This window comes from Pituophis catenifer, unplaced genomic scaffold (genome assembly GCF_029215685.1).
Source record: "Pituophis catenifer annectens isolate HBS135680 unplaced genomic scaffold, rPitCat1.0.hap2 SCAF_2, whole genome shotgun sequence".
Classification (NCBI taxonomy): domain Eukaryota; kingdom Metazoa; phylum Chordata; class Lepidosauria; order Squamata; family Colubridae; genus Pituophis; species Pituophis catenifer.
This window is the reverse complement of record NW_027256882.1, coordinates 213997925-214014733: the sequence shown is the minus strand read 5'-3', so window position 1 is coordinate 214014733 and position 16809 is coordinate 213997925. Positions and strand designations below refer to the sequence as shown.

Genomic DNA, 16809 nt, shown 5'->3' with positions numbered 1-16809 from the left:
TTTAATATGTTGTATGTTTCTTCAAGATGGCCTTTACTTAGAAAGTCAGGATATTTATTTTGGCATGAATAAACAAGCCAAATAGTGCAATAAATTCCACAATGAGTAAACCGACCTCCATGTATTTTTTCATATAAATTTTGCTACAAGCTTTCTCATATGACTTGCTTTGCAACTGCAACCTTTGAGATGCACACTCAAACCAGAATTATATGCACATCTACCCAAGTCCCATTGGATTTGGTGAAGTGTACATGCAGGTAAATTATGCAGAAGACTAGTTACATTTCTTTGTTCTCATTCTTGAAAAGAGTAATGAGCTCCTATCATCCAAAGACCTCTAATGCATACCAACTTCACGTTCTGCTTCTGATGTAACAGTAACAGAGTTGGAAGGGACCTTGGAGGTCATCTAGTCCAGCCCCCTGCTCACGCAGGAGACCTGTACTAGGGATTCGAACCACCGAACTGCTAACCTTTCTGATCAACAAGCTCAGTGTCCTAGCCACTGAGCCACCTAGTCAGGCTTTGTGGAGTCCTTGGTGTTCTCTGAGTTTGTTTGCTTGTTTGCTTGCAGACATTTCATTACCCAACTAGGCAATATCATCAGCTCATTAATCAACTAGGTAACATTATCAGCACTGATGTTGTCTAATTGGTTTATGAAATATCTGCATGCAAACAACCAAGCTCAGAGAGCGCCAAGGATTCCAAAGTTCAGTCCCGGGCTATATATTCTCTTCTATATAATGTTTTACAGGTAGTCCTTGACTTACAACAGCTCACTTAGTGATCTTTCAAAGTTACAACGGCACTGAAAAAAAAGTGATTTATGACTGTTTTTACACTTACGACCTTTGCAACATCCCTTTGGTCACAGAATCAAAATTTAGATACTTGGCAACTGGCTCATATTTATGATGGTTGGAGTGTCCCAGGGCCATGCGGTGACTTTTTGCAGCCTTCTGACAAGCAAAGTCAATGGGAAAGCCAAATTCACTCAACAACTGCAGTGGTTCACTTAACAACTTACCAATGGGGCAAAACTCACTTAACAACTGTCTCACTTAGCAACAGAAATGTTGGGCTCGATTATGGTCATAAGGCAAGGACTCCCTGTATTTGGGTTTGGCTCAGCATGGTGCATGGTGATTTGTCACTTAGTATTATAGATGAATGGAACCACAATGGTTTGTCCAATAAACTATAGTCAAAACATAGTTTAGTGCAGTATACCAAGCCTGGACTGGGCTCTCATCCTGTACTATGCCACGATGCAAAGTGTTTGGTGTTGATGTTGTAAACAGTTGCATTGTACTTTAAAAAATAAGGTGTAGCAAGTTATGGGAATCTCTTCTTTCAGTTTGGTGGAAAACCAGGGGTGAAATTTAGCAGGTTCTAACAGGTTCTGGAGAACCGGTAGCAGAAATTTTGAGTAGTTCAGAAAACTGGCAAATACCACCTCTGGCTAGCCCTAGAGTGGGATGGGAATGGAGATTTTGCAATATCCTTCCCCTGCCATGCCCACCAAGCCACATCACATCCACCAAGCCACGCCCACAGAACCGGTAGTAAAAAAAAAATTGAATTTCACCACTGTGGAAAACAATTGAACTGCTTGCATCTCTAACCCAGAGATGTAAGGAGATGGATGGAGCTGTTGAGAACTATAGATTCTCACCCTGCACAGAATTTGGCCAGGAATGGGGACCAGGGTGATTCCATCCCTGACGAAGGATGGTGTAAAATGGGGGGAAGGGGGATGTTTCCTGAAAATTCAAGGACTAGCTATGTACTTACAGGTAAATCAAGAATTCAAAAACTTTTGATTCCAAACAGGAACCCTGGGAATAATTAGCAGATGGTGAGATGGAAGAGGAGGTGGAGTAGCATATTTTCACATACCATGTCTAGGTGGAGGGGTTTGTTATTTTCATAATTCTCCCTCCCGGAGGATGTTCTATTGTTTCTGACAGCACTGGCCATGACCTGGGGAGGGAGAGCTTACGACCCATTCCCCCTCCTACAGGAGAAGCAAAGTTTTTAGATGTAATAGACGCAGCTCAGACAATCTCACAAATCCTGCTGATGAAGAATGACTTTAAGATCCTGCTTTCCCCATCCTAATCTACAAGAGGAAACAGGAAAAAGGAACTTAAAACTCCCATTGCTGAGACAGCTAAGAGCTTGCTCTAGTCCACCCCAGTATTTCAGTGAATCTGTCGCTCCCCGGTAAGCAAGTTTGCTGTGCGATGCGAAGAAAGAGCGAAGATTGAGGCTTATCCCACTGAAAGGACCTCTGGTATTTCATGAACTAAAGTATAAACTGGATGGATATACTTGGAAAAGCGTGGACATTTTTAGCACTTCTTCTTTTCTGTGGATTCAGACTTATGCTTTCAGGTAGGAGTGGTGGGGTTTTTTTTAGTTCTTTGCAACTTCATAGTGAAGATCTCAAAATCCTTGCATTAAAATTGTTCTCTAATTGTCTATTCACTTAACTTGATACGTGACGATAAAAAGCATGTTCTTCGTTAGCCATCTTTTGATCGTTGGGATGTTTGTAAGTAATTTAAAAGAAGACTGTGGGAGACAAATATTTATAAGTCAGATGTTTAGATTTACTTTTAGTAAGATTTGTTCTACCAAATAATTGTCTGACAAATATTTGGAATATTTGCACTTTGTTTTTGGGCACAATTTAAACAGTTGTGCTATTAGTGGTTTGATGCTGTCTCTCTTTTGATTATGATATCACTACTTTAGTTCTGTGGAAACCAAGTCTTGCATAAATACGCATTGATGACAAAATTAGCTTCCTTTGTTTACATGTTGACCAGCAGCCATATAACATTTCTTAGAATTAGAATTCATGCTAACATACTAAACTCAACTTAGAATCATTTCCCATTTTAATTGTGACATTCACATGTTTTTAAAAAGTGTTATTTTCCTTCTTCCCCTGCCTTTAATTAATGACTATATCCCAAGTATCGTTCATTCAATAGCTTATCTCTGGCCAGCCTGCTTTTATTTTCCAAAAAAAAAGTAATGTTGCAACCAAAAAAATGATAGGAATGGAAGAAAAGAAAGCACATAGTTAAACAAATAAATATGAAATATCTACTATGCAGGTGACATGGATTCAAATTTTTCAGGACTTTGCACAGTTCCTCATTACACTTCCATTTATATTATTAGAATAATACGGACCTATTTTTGAAGGTGTTTGTAAGGATGAAATGAGGGAAAAAAAGCAGAAAGCATTTTGTCCAAAGTATCACAAAATCTTAGGTATAATATTTCAGTACTATTAACACTCGTCAGTTTATTTTTAAAAAAGCACCTCTATTTCTTTTATGTTTCGGTCCAAAAATTCTTGGAAAGAAAAAGTAAAATGTGTTAAAGGTTATTAAGGTCTATAATTAAGTTCATTCACTCTGGAAATCCTTTTATCCTTTAGGAGCCCCTGAAGAAAGGTGGAACATAAATTAAATAAATAAAGTACTAAACAATCTATATCTGGTGAAATTAAAACATGTTTCAGTCATTCGGACAACAAATATTGATTCCCTTTATATTCCAATATTAAGTTTTTAAAAAATGTGTGTGCCACTATCTACACAAGACAAAATTAACTACTTTAATTCCACGAATATCCGTAGGCTTAGCAATGCAGCATTTTCACTTTAAATTGTTGCAGAAGGTTTAGCAGAGGGGAAGGGAAAGCCGGTATCTAAAGGGCTCTGTCCTTTCTATAAGCTAAAACAATTCCTGGTCCGTTGTTAATATACACTGAGAAAAAGAAATAGAGATCATAGATTTCTTTGTTAGTTTTAATTATAAAATCCCAACGGAATGTTTTTAAGGAGGGCTTGCCATCAATAAGCAGAAAATAGCATTCAATCTTTACTGTATGTTCCATAAATAGAGACAAGTACAAAACAATGGGAATACATTTTTCAAGAGTTGTATACAAATTTGTATAAAAATTTAGAATGCAAAATGTAGAATGCAAATGCTGGATTTTAGAGAGAGAGAGGGAAGGAGAGAGGAAGGGAGAGAGAGAGATGGATTTAAGTCCTTTGAAAATTCTATGACTTTGAACAAATTATTTTTTATCCTCAACTTATTTTATTTTCCAAAATTAGGGAGGAGGGGAGGAAGGGGGAACAATGCATATTATCATATCATTCTGATTTCTTTAAAAGAAGGATGAATGTATGTAAAAATTATTTTTCCACATTGAACATTCATCATATACTACTTTATTAAATGAAAGAAAAAAAAATTCTGTCCTTGCTGGTCCATTATCCACTTGTCTTCCAGGTAGATATTGTGGATTTACAACCACAATTGAGCCCAAAATTTCTGTTGCTAAGCGAGACATTTGTTAAGTGAGTTTTGTCTCATTTTACTACCTTTCTTGCCACAGTTGTTAAGTGAATCACTGCAGTTATTAAGTTAGTAACACGGCTGTTAAGTGAATCTGGCTTCCCCATTGGCTTTGCTTATGAGAAGGTCGCAAAAGGGGATCGCATGACCCAGGGACACGGCAACTGTCATAAATATGAACCAGTTGCCAAGGCTCTGAATTTTGAACACATGATTGTGCAGATGCTGCAGTGGTCAGAAGGGTGAAAAACGGTCAGAAGTCACCTTTTTTGAGTGCTGTTTTGAACAGTCACTACATGAAGTAGTGAAAAACGAGGAGTACTGTGTTCCTGACGGTAACCGCTGTCCTGGATACTAATTCTGCAGGACTAAAATCCTCTTGGCGAGTCAGGAGATGCATATTTATCCTCGTATACTAAAGAGCTGCTGACCCCCTGGCTTTGCCTGCTTTAGGTGTGTATTGGGGTCACACCCATCTCAATAGATCTGACAGCTTTCCCGCTTTTGTTCAAGTGTGATATCATGTTTCCTGGGGCAAGCGGGGAAGACAATGCGAACACGCCTTCCTCTAGATACAACAGGCGGAGTCCAGGAAAGCAGTATTGACATTCCCCGAACGGGGAAGGTATTAAGAGTGATTGCCCATTGGCAGGCTTTAAAAACTGGCTTAGCCTCGCCCCAAGTGGGGTGGGAGGGGGAAGGAAGGGGGTGAGGTTTGTTGTGGGTGTTGCTGCTTAGGAGGGCAAAAATTACTCCACCCAAGGTGGAGAACAGGCCTCTGGGTTTTACTGCCAAAAGCATTAAATGTTGCTCGCCTCCTTTTTCCTCGTGTGACCTACGGGGCCGTGTTCACTGCCAACTACCCCACCTCCCCAGAAGATGAATGCCAAGGGGACACAGAAAGAAATATTTTGTCCTTTCTATCGTAATGTAAAAAAAGTGCTATTGAATTTGGGATAAAAGTGTCCGTTAATGTAACGGTAATGCAAAGCAAACATAAGCCTGTTCTCCAGTCAGTAGTATTATAGTAGCTTTGAATCTATATACAGCACTGTGAATTTACTAATTGTTTCTAAATTTTTGTACTCACCCTGCTTTCAAAGACTAAGAGGATTTGCAATACAACAACAATAGAGCCATTGACAACACGTAGCAAAAATTACAACCCAGTTGATCAAAATAAATATAGCAGATTGCTGTATATTTTGTACAGTTTTACAAATTGTGAACCAGATGCAGTTTCCTAAACCTCAGCAGCTGTCCTTGAGATGAAATTTGCAGGATTAGTTGAGACTGGGAAGGAGAGATGATCCAAATACCAAGCTATATAGAGCTTTATATGAACAAATGTATGACTTGAATAGGGCCTGTAACAGTGGTGGGTTGCTCCCGGTTCTGTCCTGTTCTATAGAACTGGTAGTAAAATCAGCGGGAGACTCCACTGGACATCATAAATGATGATCTGTGCATGCGCAGAAGCACACACAGCCGGTTGCAAACCGGTAGTAAAAGTAAGTAGAACCCACCTCTGGCCTGTAAGTAATTATGATGATGATGTCATTCCCGTGACAACTGCTATACTTACATTCTAAAGCTGAGATTGATAAAACAGCAGAAATCCACGGGTTTTCAATGAGAGGGCTTCATTTGTCCTGATCTCAACATAATGAGAGTAAATAATAATAACAACTTGATAAATAATAGCAATAGCACTTAGGCTTATATACCGCTTCACAGTGCTTTTACAGCCCTCTCTAAGCGGTTTACAAAGTCAGCCTATTGCCCCCCACAATTTGGGTCTTCATTTTACCCACCTCAGAAGGATAGAAGCTGAGTCAACCTTGAGCCTGGTGAAATTTGAACTGCCAAATTGCAGGCAGCCGGCAGTCAGCAGAAATAGCCTGCAGTACTGTATTCTAATCACTGCACCACCATGGCTCATAACAGCTTTATTTCCAACAAATCATTGTTTTCACCTCCCTATTACTCATAAAGCAGTTTGAAACCTAGGCAGAATTGCCTTTGTTATTTGCAGATTCATTCCATCTCTCAGGACCCAGTTTCAGGTCAACAACAATCCCACAGCTGCAGCAATTTCTACCCATAACCAGAGATTCTGGAGACTTCCTCTTCCAGAGATTCTCAACCTTTCATTTCTTAAATCCCACCTATCATTGTATAAAAGAAGCTTGGGCTGATCTTCCCAAAGGTGCTTTTTCAAGGGGCAACTGGACTTTATGTTTTTTCTTTGAAGACATTTCGCTTCTCATCCAAGAAGCTTTTTCAGCTCTGACTGGATGGTGGGGAATGGAAGGATTTATATTCCTTGCAGACAGCTGGTCATTTGCAGTCTTTTAGGGAGTAGCCTAGGCCACATGGAGGTTTATCTGTATCATCAGAGTCATCTGAGTGGTACAAATGGGTGTAGAACCTTCTTAGAACTATTGAAAAGACTGTGTTGTAAACCGGAGATAGATGATGTCATATCCCTTCCCCTCTGTTGAGAGAGGGCTGTTCAATTTTGACATAGATGGCCTCTTTGACTCCTCTTTCAAACCAGAGATCCTTTTTTTGTTTTCAAAAAGTGGCCTTGGTCTTTTTAAATGCAGATGGACTGCTGAATCTTGCAGGATTATGGCTGACCTGAAATTGGGTACCAAGAGATGGAATGATAGGAAGCAAGAATAATTCCACTAGGGAGTCAGACTGTTCATAAGAGCTGCACAACGACAACAAAACCTTTCTGTCTAATTCAAAAGAAAAGTAAATCACCTTTGACTGCAGTTTTCAATTAACTGGGGCAACTCAGAAATAAATATACTCCCAAAAGCAAGATCCTGAACTGAGAGAGAGGTTGCTGTGCTAGTCTTTAGAAACAAAACAAAAAACAAAACAAAACAAAATAAAACAATGCCTTGTAGTATTTTTAAAAATGCATACACTTTTCTGAATCATAGTCATCACTTCATCAGATACATATAAGTATACTGGTCTTGTAGGAAGGGCAGGGAAGGGAAGGGAAAATAGAGGGAAAGGAAAGGGAAGGAAAGAAAGGAAGGAAGGAAGGAAGGAAGGCATTTACAAATTGGTATTTGCTGTGACATATCCATCTAGAGATTATCCTGACGTTTGTTAAATTGATGTCCAATTGTGCTAAATTTTCTGAGAATTCTGTTTCCTGCTTACATGTGTCTTTGCAATTGCTTCCCTCATGGATAAAAAGTGGTGATTTAATTTGGCAAAAAAAATGCCACCACAGGTTCTTGCTATATATACAAGGGTGGATACCAACAGATTCCACCATTTTTAAGAGATCATTGCTGAGCAAGGTTTGTTGCTGTTCAGATGCAGATACAGTAGAAAATATATATATATGTAGGTCTTTGGTTATTCGGGTCTTCTCCCACGTAAAATTGGAAGTGTCTTGGCGACATTTCGACGAAGTCTCATTCGTCATCTTCAGGCTGGTGTTCTCGGCTTCGTGCTTCCATTGCTCCTGGAAGCACGAAGCCGAAAACACCAGCCTGAAGATGACGAATGAGACTTCGTCGAAACGTCGCCAAGACACTTCCAATTTTACGTGGGAGAAGACCCGAATAACCAAAGACCTACATACAGACACCTGCGAAAACCTGAGAATATATATATATATATATATATATATATATATATATATATATATATATATATATATATATCCTGATTGAGCTGAAACGCTTTTTGCTACCATCTGCTGCTTGTCTGGATTTGTGCTGGTAGTCCTAGGTTGGTAGGCAACAGTCAGGTACTGAAAGACAAAACTATCCATGTCCCGCAACCTCTGTGGTATCACTTAAGTATTTAATTGGGGTGGAAGATTCTATGGCACGAGCAATCTATAGATATTAACTTCTGTATATGGACATTTTGGAAAAGTGTATCTGGCAGTTCTAGAACTATCCTGCATTTTCCAAAAGTCAACATAATAGCTAAATTTCTCCGTCCATTTTAAACGATTGCTTTCAGTAAATCTTTGATCAAGAAGAAAACTGAAAGGTGTTTTCTTTTTCTCATCCTCAACGTTGAAATTAGTTGCCAGTCCAGTAAGTCATTGTACTTGGAACGGATGATGTGCTGTTTTGTTCTTCAGCCCAGAGAGCAGCAAATATCTTACATTTTGCTCTGGGTTTGTATCTTCATCTTCAGCAGCCATCTGATGAAGACAAATTAATCCATTGGACTTGTTTTGCTACATACTCCTTGCACTAAGAAAAAATTTATCTGAAAAACTATGAGCTCATCTTTACATCTACATAAACATACCCCAATAATTGTTTTCATATGTCATGTCTCTGGCTTCTTCATAACTCCAGCAACTGAGACAGTCTAAAGCAGAGGTCTTCAAACTTGGCAGCTTTAAGACTTGTGGACTTCAACTCTCAGAATTCTCTGGCTGGAGAATTCTGGGAGTTGATGTTCACAAGCTATGCTGGCTGGAGAATTCTGGGAGTTGAAGTTCACAGGTCTTAAAGCTGCCAAGTTTGGGGACCCGTGGTCTAAAGTTTCCTTAGCTATTCTAGTTTCAAAGTAGGATATTTTTCCCCCCCTGTCTTCCTGACTATTTTTTTCCATGGATGTGATCTTGGCTACTTCATTGTTGATGAGCTTGGAGTTCTGCTCAGAAGCTGGGATCTGCCCATTTCCTGTTGGCCACTTTAGATGGTTGCAAGTAGATCCTCCCTGCTTTGAATTGTTGTACTTCTGCTGACAAGGGGTTTTGTGTAGCCATATCTCTGTGGTCATTACTTTGAAAGGTGCATTGTTTTGCCTACCCCCGACGCTACTTTGCTGACTCAAAGACTTCAAGGTGCCATCAGCCATCTTCTCCTGCTGCCTGCACAACCATCATTGTGGTACTCATTAAGGATGGAGCTTGCTTGTTCCCTGTTGCTCACTCCTGATTCTCTCCACATCACTAGTCTATGATCTGCTGCCTTAGTTTTATTTCAGAATAGCCCAACTGCAATGGTATGTAGTCTGACCTTGGGAGTAGGACAATGAGTCACAGCCAAGGGAACTGAATGGGCAGATGAAAGACATGGGCAGGGCAGGGCCAGCAGTTCAGAAGGGACTCTAACTAGTTTTGGGGGCTGGAAAGGGGATCTGGGAAAGAAGTACAGGTAATCCTCAAGTTACGACCATAATTGAGCCCCACATAAGTTGTGACAGTCATAAAGCAGGTCGCCATGTGACTTGACATGATTTTATGACCTTTTTTGTGGCAGTCGCTAAACAAAGTGAACCAATTGTTCGCTAAGGGGCAGGTTTTGCCAGAAATTGGAATTAAGCTCCAGTTTTCAGAAAAAAACATTGTAAATGGCAGTCCTCTGACTACAGAGTGCTGAAAACAGTCACAAATGTGGGCTGATTGTTGAGCACCCAAAATGTGCTCGGGAAAGGGAAACTGGATCTTTGAAACTATGTCATAAATACTTTTTGGGAGGTCAGCTATAATTTCAAACAGTCCCTAACCTAAGCGTAGGTTGTAAGTCAAAGATTACCTGTACTTTTAGACTTGCAAGATTTTGTTAATGTAAACTTACAATAAAGTAGAATTAGCTCATCTAGTCGTGTTTCCTATCTCGTCAATCACGTAAAGTTGACATCAACTGACAAGTAAGAGGCACAGAGCATTTCTGTACCTGCAGCCCTGTTTGAAGAAGGCTAAATCAGTCACATTCAGTAGAGATAATCCTCCACTTAGAACAATTCATTTAGTGACCATTCAAAGTTACAGCGGCACTGAAAAAAGTGACATGACCAGTTTTCACAGTTATGACCTTTGCAGCATTCCCACAATCATGTGATACAAAACACTGGTTTGTATTTATGACCGATGCGGTGTCCCAAGGTCACATGTTCCCCTTTTGCGACTTTCTGAGAAGCAAAGTCAATGGGGAAGCCAGATTCACTTAACAACCGGGTTACTAACTTATCAGCTGCAGTGATTCACTTAACAACTGAGGCAAGAAAGGTTTTAAAATGGGGCAAAACCCACTTAACAAATGTCTCACTTAACAAAGAAAGGGAGACATTAACAAGAAATCCTGGGGTCAATTGTGATTGTAAGTTGTGGACTACCTGTGTATCTACCTCCACATCCTGTCCCCGTATCATCATATATTAAGGAATATGATTAGCAGGTGCTTTTTCTACCAACAAGGAGGAGGAATAACAAAAAGGGGGAACTACCAATCACTTTCCTAAATTTGTAAGGCCTGTACCTTTTGCTAGCCTCATTCCTGAGGCAGAATGAACATCATCAGTAAAGGCAACGCAAAGTATGCAGGCATCCATTTCTGTTTTACTAGATTTGCTGTCTGGATCATGTCAGGATTTTAAGAAAGGATAAGAAGCAAATGTAATGAGATGAGTACAGTAATGCAGGTCTGCAGAACATAAATGGTTGTGAATTGATGCAGTCAGGAAATAGTCCCCAACAAAGATTTTAGGTAGTTTTGCTACCTAGCTGTATATGGTATAAACTTTTTTTTTTTAATCCAGATTTTGTAAAATTTCTTTTTGTTTAGATGCTAGGAGGGTATTCTTTCCCATCCCCTGAAAACAAAAAGAAATATAAATTAAAGCAGCATAAAGCTGCTAATCGTGAGGAACTTTACATCAGATCTATAAATAGTTAACCAACCGGAGTATGTTTTTCCTCCTATTTTTAATTAGAAACATTTTCCCTTTTGTAAAGATATTAGGCCTGTGAAGCCGGCTGAGTGACTTTGGGCCAGTCACTCTCTCTCAGCCCAATTCCCTACACAAGGTTGTTGGTGTGCGGAGGATAGGGGGTAGGAAGGAATATTTGGTAAGTTCACCCACCTTCAGTTACTTATAAAGTAATAAAGGTGGGATAAAGATGTCATAAAATAAATAAACAATGCGGAGAATGCATGTCTTCTTCTTTGATAAGGTATTGAATGATCATGACTTTCATGAGGTCCTCTGATGCTAAAATTATTTAGCAAAAGGAAAGCACCAGGAGAACAGGAGAAAAATGAAGATTGATGCGAAGGAAATCTTTTTCCACAGAATTATTCTAGGCATCAGAATAATCTTAAATTCCCAAGCAAGTCTCTTGGCACCATTTCTACATAACTTTCTTCTGAGAGAAGAAAGAGATAAAGGAGATAGAAACTAGTGGCAGAAGCCAATGCTTGTGAGAAACTTCTACGAATGTGCTTTGCTCTGAATTCAACCCATAATTAATACATACTAGAAACTGACATGCCAAGGCATTAATGTTAAAAAAAAACAACAACCATAATGGCTGTGATAACTGCAGCCAGAGCATTTATATGTGATTTTCTTTCAGTGGACAATTCTGTCTAAAGTGTTTACAGTAATGCTTGGCCTGCTCTTCTCAGAAAATGTTCCACCTCTGTTAGACAATGCAAATTATCTTGGTTGGGATTAAGTGCCTTTGGGTCAGTAGGAGTAGCAACTATAAATTTGTTTCAATGTAATTAATTCCCCTCAGGCTTTAAAGCAGTGGTGAAATTCAAATTTTTTTACTACCAGTTCTGTGGGCGTAGCGTGTGTTGTGTGACTTGGTGGGCGTGGCTTGGTAGGCGTGGCAGGGGAAAGGATACTGCAAAATCTCCATTCCCACCCCACTCCAGGGAAAGGATACTGCAAAATCCCCATTCCCTCCCCACTCTTGGGGGAAGGATATTGCAAAATCTTCATTCCCACCCCACTCTGGGGCTAGCCAGAGGTGGTATTTGCCGGTTCTCTGAACTACTCAAAATTTCCACTACCGGTTCTCCAGAACCTGTCAGAACCTGCTGAATTTCACCCCTGCTTTAAAGGCAAAAATATTGACATATAAAAGCTGCCTCCACGCTTGGATGAGAGCCCACAACTAAATGTCTGTAGTAAACCCCAATCTTGTTGAGACTAGGAATAAAAAATGTTATATTTTAAAAGACTGCATCTATGTTGCTTCATTAATTATTTCAAAATTAAGCAAAAGCAAAACTTTCTCCATGTCATGCCATCAGCCTGTGCCATTTGTCTAATGACTCCAGTTTCTGTTTGTTAAGTATGATGATTATTGGTTAATCATCACTGATAACAGAAGAATTGTAGGAATAAAATATGGTTTATCAAAAAAAAAAGAAAGAAAACACAAAGCTCTCTTTACCTAACCTCATTCAATTTCAGGAAGCTCCTTGCTAATTTGATACCTCCTGCAGCCTTTCTCCACTGCTGAGTTAAAGTATTCTTTGCCAATGAATTGGCAGAAAACTCTAGATTTGAAATCCGCTGCCCCATCTTGCTTTACTGTATCTATTGAGATATATTACCATTTGATGTTGCCTCAACTAGGCACATGCTAGCAGCTTATGATAACAAAGCAACGGTGATTCCTTCAGCTTTGCTGTCTTCCTTCTTTTAGACATCACCATCCACTTGGTTAAATGTGGATGCCATTAATCACGGCACTGCCATTAGTAACAGGGTCTGGCTACAGGACTCTGCTATTTCTAGGCTTTGGTTTAATGTGAGGTGAATAAAATTAAGAAAACAAAAACATATTTGAATCGTGTGAGTTGAGCCACAAGGAACACTTTTACTCAGAACTTTCTCCCCTTTATTAAGCTTTTGCTCAACTTAATTTGACTTCTGATGATTTTGTGGAGTTGTACATGTAGGTTTTTTTGACAAAACAGTAGAAGTAGTTCTCCATTTTCAACTTTGCAGGTTGGCTTTTGCAGCCTTAGAAGTTCTGGGATTTCTAAGCACTCTCCATCTAAATCCTGACTAAGCTCAATTCTACTTGGCTTTTTATGGGTCCACTGAGGATAAAAGACCAACATAAAGAAGTTGTTGTGGCCCACCAGCGGCCTGCGCGGATCATGGCTGATCCCGATGACAAGGAGGCTGGTGTGGGGTTGCGCCAGCAGCCTGCACAGCCGGCGCTCGCGTTGGACAGTGAGGAGGCTGAAGAGGATGTGGTGCCAGAGGCAGAGACTCAGCCAGGGCCTTCAGAACCTCCAGAGGCTCCTTCAAGTGGAGAGAGTGAAGTGGAGGAGCCTCTCCTCAATGCTCGAGCATGCAGGGCTGCCAACAAGCAGGAGCGGCTGCTCAGGAGGAGGAGGTCTACTCGAGAGTAGGGCTTGAGGATAATTGGCCACTCCCTTAGCCTATTTAAGTCGCACGCAGCTAGTGCGTTCTTGCTGGAAACAACTCGTATTATTATCAGAGTATTTTGGTTTATCATATCTTGTTTTCTGGGCTGGTTGCCAACCTTTGCCGGTCTTGTTTATTCTTGCTACTTAATAAATTTGATAAGAACCATTGGTGTGTGTCAATATCCTCGGAAATACGGAGCTGGAGCAGAACAGAAGTAAAATTAAATGGATCCTTCAAATTGTTTTTTTCTTTTGTTGCAGGCAATGCAGAGACAGCATTTGATTTGATATTGATCAACTCACTCCCTACTGTGGCCGATTCAGAGACATCACTAATTTGTATTGCATCTCGATGGTGTTCCCTGGACTCTGTTAAAATTGGGCGAGATTATGATGCCTTAATGAGCCAGAATCGAAATCCCTTGGCGGTGGCTGAGGATGAAACGAGAGGGATAGCAAAAAAAGTGATATGGCAAAGGGAAAAGTCTGGGGAAAGCATTGGAGCATACTTTTGTGAAGGAAAATTCAAAGATAACACAAAGATGATATATACGATGAAGATGCAACGAACAGGTACTTTGTGCTATTATAAGCAGAGCTGTGCCAAGTCCCACTGCAAATACATGTTTGAAAATGGATTTTAGTAACCAGATAATTAATTAATTGATTGATTGGTTGTCATCAAGTCAGTATTGACTCTTAGTGACCATTCAGATAGATCCTCTTTAGGGTTTTGGCTGTTGGAGACAAATAATAAAGTTCCATAGGGGGACATATTGTAGGTGCAGATATGAATATCCTTTACAATTGTCACAAGTTCCAAACTGGACTATTTGGGCTACAAGATTAATCATTATTTTGAGTAATGAAATAAGAGGTCAAGTTTATCTCAATCTGCAGGTAATGTCAGAATTGACAAGAAAAGTGGTGGGGGAATAGCAATATAGCACTTAGACTTATATACTTCACAGTGATTTACAACATTCTCTAAACAGTTTACAGAGTCAGCATATTTCCCCCAACAGTCTGGGTTCTCATTTTGCTGACCTCAGAAGGATGAAAGGCTGAGTCAACTTTGAGCTGGTGAAACTGCTGACAGTGGGCAGAATTAGCCTGCAATACTGCATTCTAACCACTGTGCCACCATGGCTCTGATGCATAGAGGCAGCAGAATGGGGAGTACCGGTACCTCTTTAGCATCAATTCTTTGAGCCTCTCTTGTTTCTCCCTCCCCGTTATATGTCCTCTTGATTCATGTGAGTACTATCCAATAAGCAATGGATCAGCCATCTCAAGATCAGGTTTTGACAGATGGCTACACCTATGGGTCTAGCCATCTGTCAAATATTGCCTCCTCCCTTGAGGAGAAGAATTGGTGATCACTTTTTTTTTTAATTGCCAGGTGATGACAAGGGACTCCACCACCTTAAACCCTGTCACATTAAATCTGAGAGGGCCCAGCATGTTAAAATTAGTGATTGGCCTTGTTGCTGATATTCTTTTGTGCTAACTCATGGACAGGCAGAAAACACATTAATGCAACCATGGCAGAGGTGGGTTTCAGCAGGTTCTGACCAGTTTTGCAGAACCGGTAGCGGATATTTTGAGTAATTCGGAGAACTGGTAGCAAAAATTTTGACTGGCCCCGCCCCCATCTATTCTCTGCCTCCCGAGTCCCAGCTGATTGGGAGGAAATGGGAATTTTGCAGTAACTTTCCCCTGGAGTGGGGTAGGAATGGAGATTTTACAGTATCCTTCCCCTGCCACGCCCACCAAGCCACGGCCACAGAACCAGTAGTAAAATAATTTGAAACCCACCACTGAACCATGGGGAAGAATCCAGTATGAGACAAAACAAGATAATTTTTCAAATGTCCATAAACATCCAAATCTAAACCAATTTCAATTTCAATGGAAATAGAAATTTTCGACTGGATAACTGAATAGTGGATAATCCTGTAGATATATATATATATATATATATATATATATATATATATATATATATATATATATATATATATATAATGTTGCTTCAAAACTCTTTTATATGGTTTTTGCATGTTGGATCATGAATTAAATATTGTGTTTATGGTAATAAAATTCTAAAAATAGAGTTCTTTCTAATCATCCAAAACATCAAGGCTTTCTTTGTTAAAACATGCAAGGGATTCTTTGTGTGTGTAGTTAAATATCTGACTGTCTAGGACCAAAATAGTCTCATAAACCTCTCGCCCTTTCCTGTAGCGATTTCTGGAATTTTGTTGCATATCCGTTTGTAGTATATTTTGAAACGTGTTTATAGATGTTTGACTCCTTGATGTACTTCAAAATTTGTCCAAGAAATGTAATATATTTGATTAAAATTCTATCCAGTATGAATTCCTCAGTTCTAAGTGTATAAATTATAATAGAGTCCTGGGCTACACAGTTATTCTCCATAAGAAAAAGCTGGTTTTCCTACTGTCAGTTATTCCCATTGCATTTCAGTGGAAATGGACCAGCGGTGGGTTTCAAATTTTTTTACTACCGGTTCTGTGGGTGTGGCTTGGTGGGCGTGGCTTGGGAAGGATACTGTAAACTCTCCATTCCCTCCCCACTCCAGGGGAAGGATACTGTAAAATATCCATTCCCTCCCCAAACCGCAAAATCCCCATTTCCTCCCAATCAGCTGGGACTTGGGAGGCAGAGAATAGATGGGGGCAGGACCAGTCAGAATTTTTACTACCAGTTCTCCAAACTACTCAAAATTTCCACTACCGGTTCTCCAGAACTGGTTAGAACCTGCTGAAACCCACCTCTGAAATGGACCTAGCTGGGGATTATAAACCAAATTGAATTCATGGTTTATCACTCTCAATGATAAAATCACCCTCAGGCTTATTAGGAGAATGCCAAACTGGGAGCCTCAGTTCAATTTCCTTTTTCTAGCAAGATTTTTTTTATTATTATTACTACAGAAGTCCAAACGGAGGCTACTGAACAGTATACAGCAACAGGCCTTCTTATGAAATAATGAGGAATTTCCTGACAGTGAAAACTTACAATATATATTGTAAGGAGGCAAAGACCTCTTGGGCAGGAGGTTGGACTAGAAGACTTCCAAGCAGTGGTGGGATTCAGCCAGTTCGCGCCACTTCGGGAGAACCGGTTGTTAATTTTCTGAGCAGTTTGGTGAACTGGTTGTTGGAAGAAATCATTAGGGCAGAGAACCGGTTGTTAAATTTTTTGA

General features: G+C 39.9%; 1 protein-coding gene across 1 annotated transcript in view; it reads left to right on the top strand.

The window, feature by feature from the left end:
* Positions 1-2330: 2330 nt before the first annotated feature.
* Positions 2331-16809, top strand: part of TEK (TEK receptor tyrosine kinase) — a 61254-nt gene continuing 46775 nt past the window's right edge. The window contains exons 1-2 of the mRNA XM_070935512.1: positions 2331-2403; positions 13839-14150. Of these exons, the coding sequence (XP_070791613.1) occupies positions 2331-2403; positions 13839-14150 (385 nt within the window). The remainder of the gene's footprint in view (positions 2404-13838; positions 14151-16809) is intronic.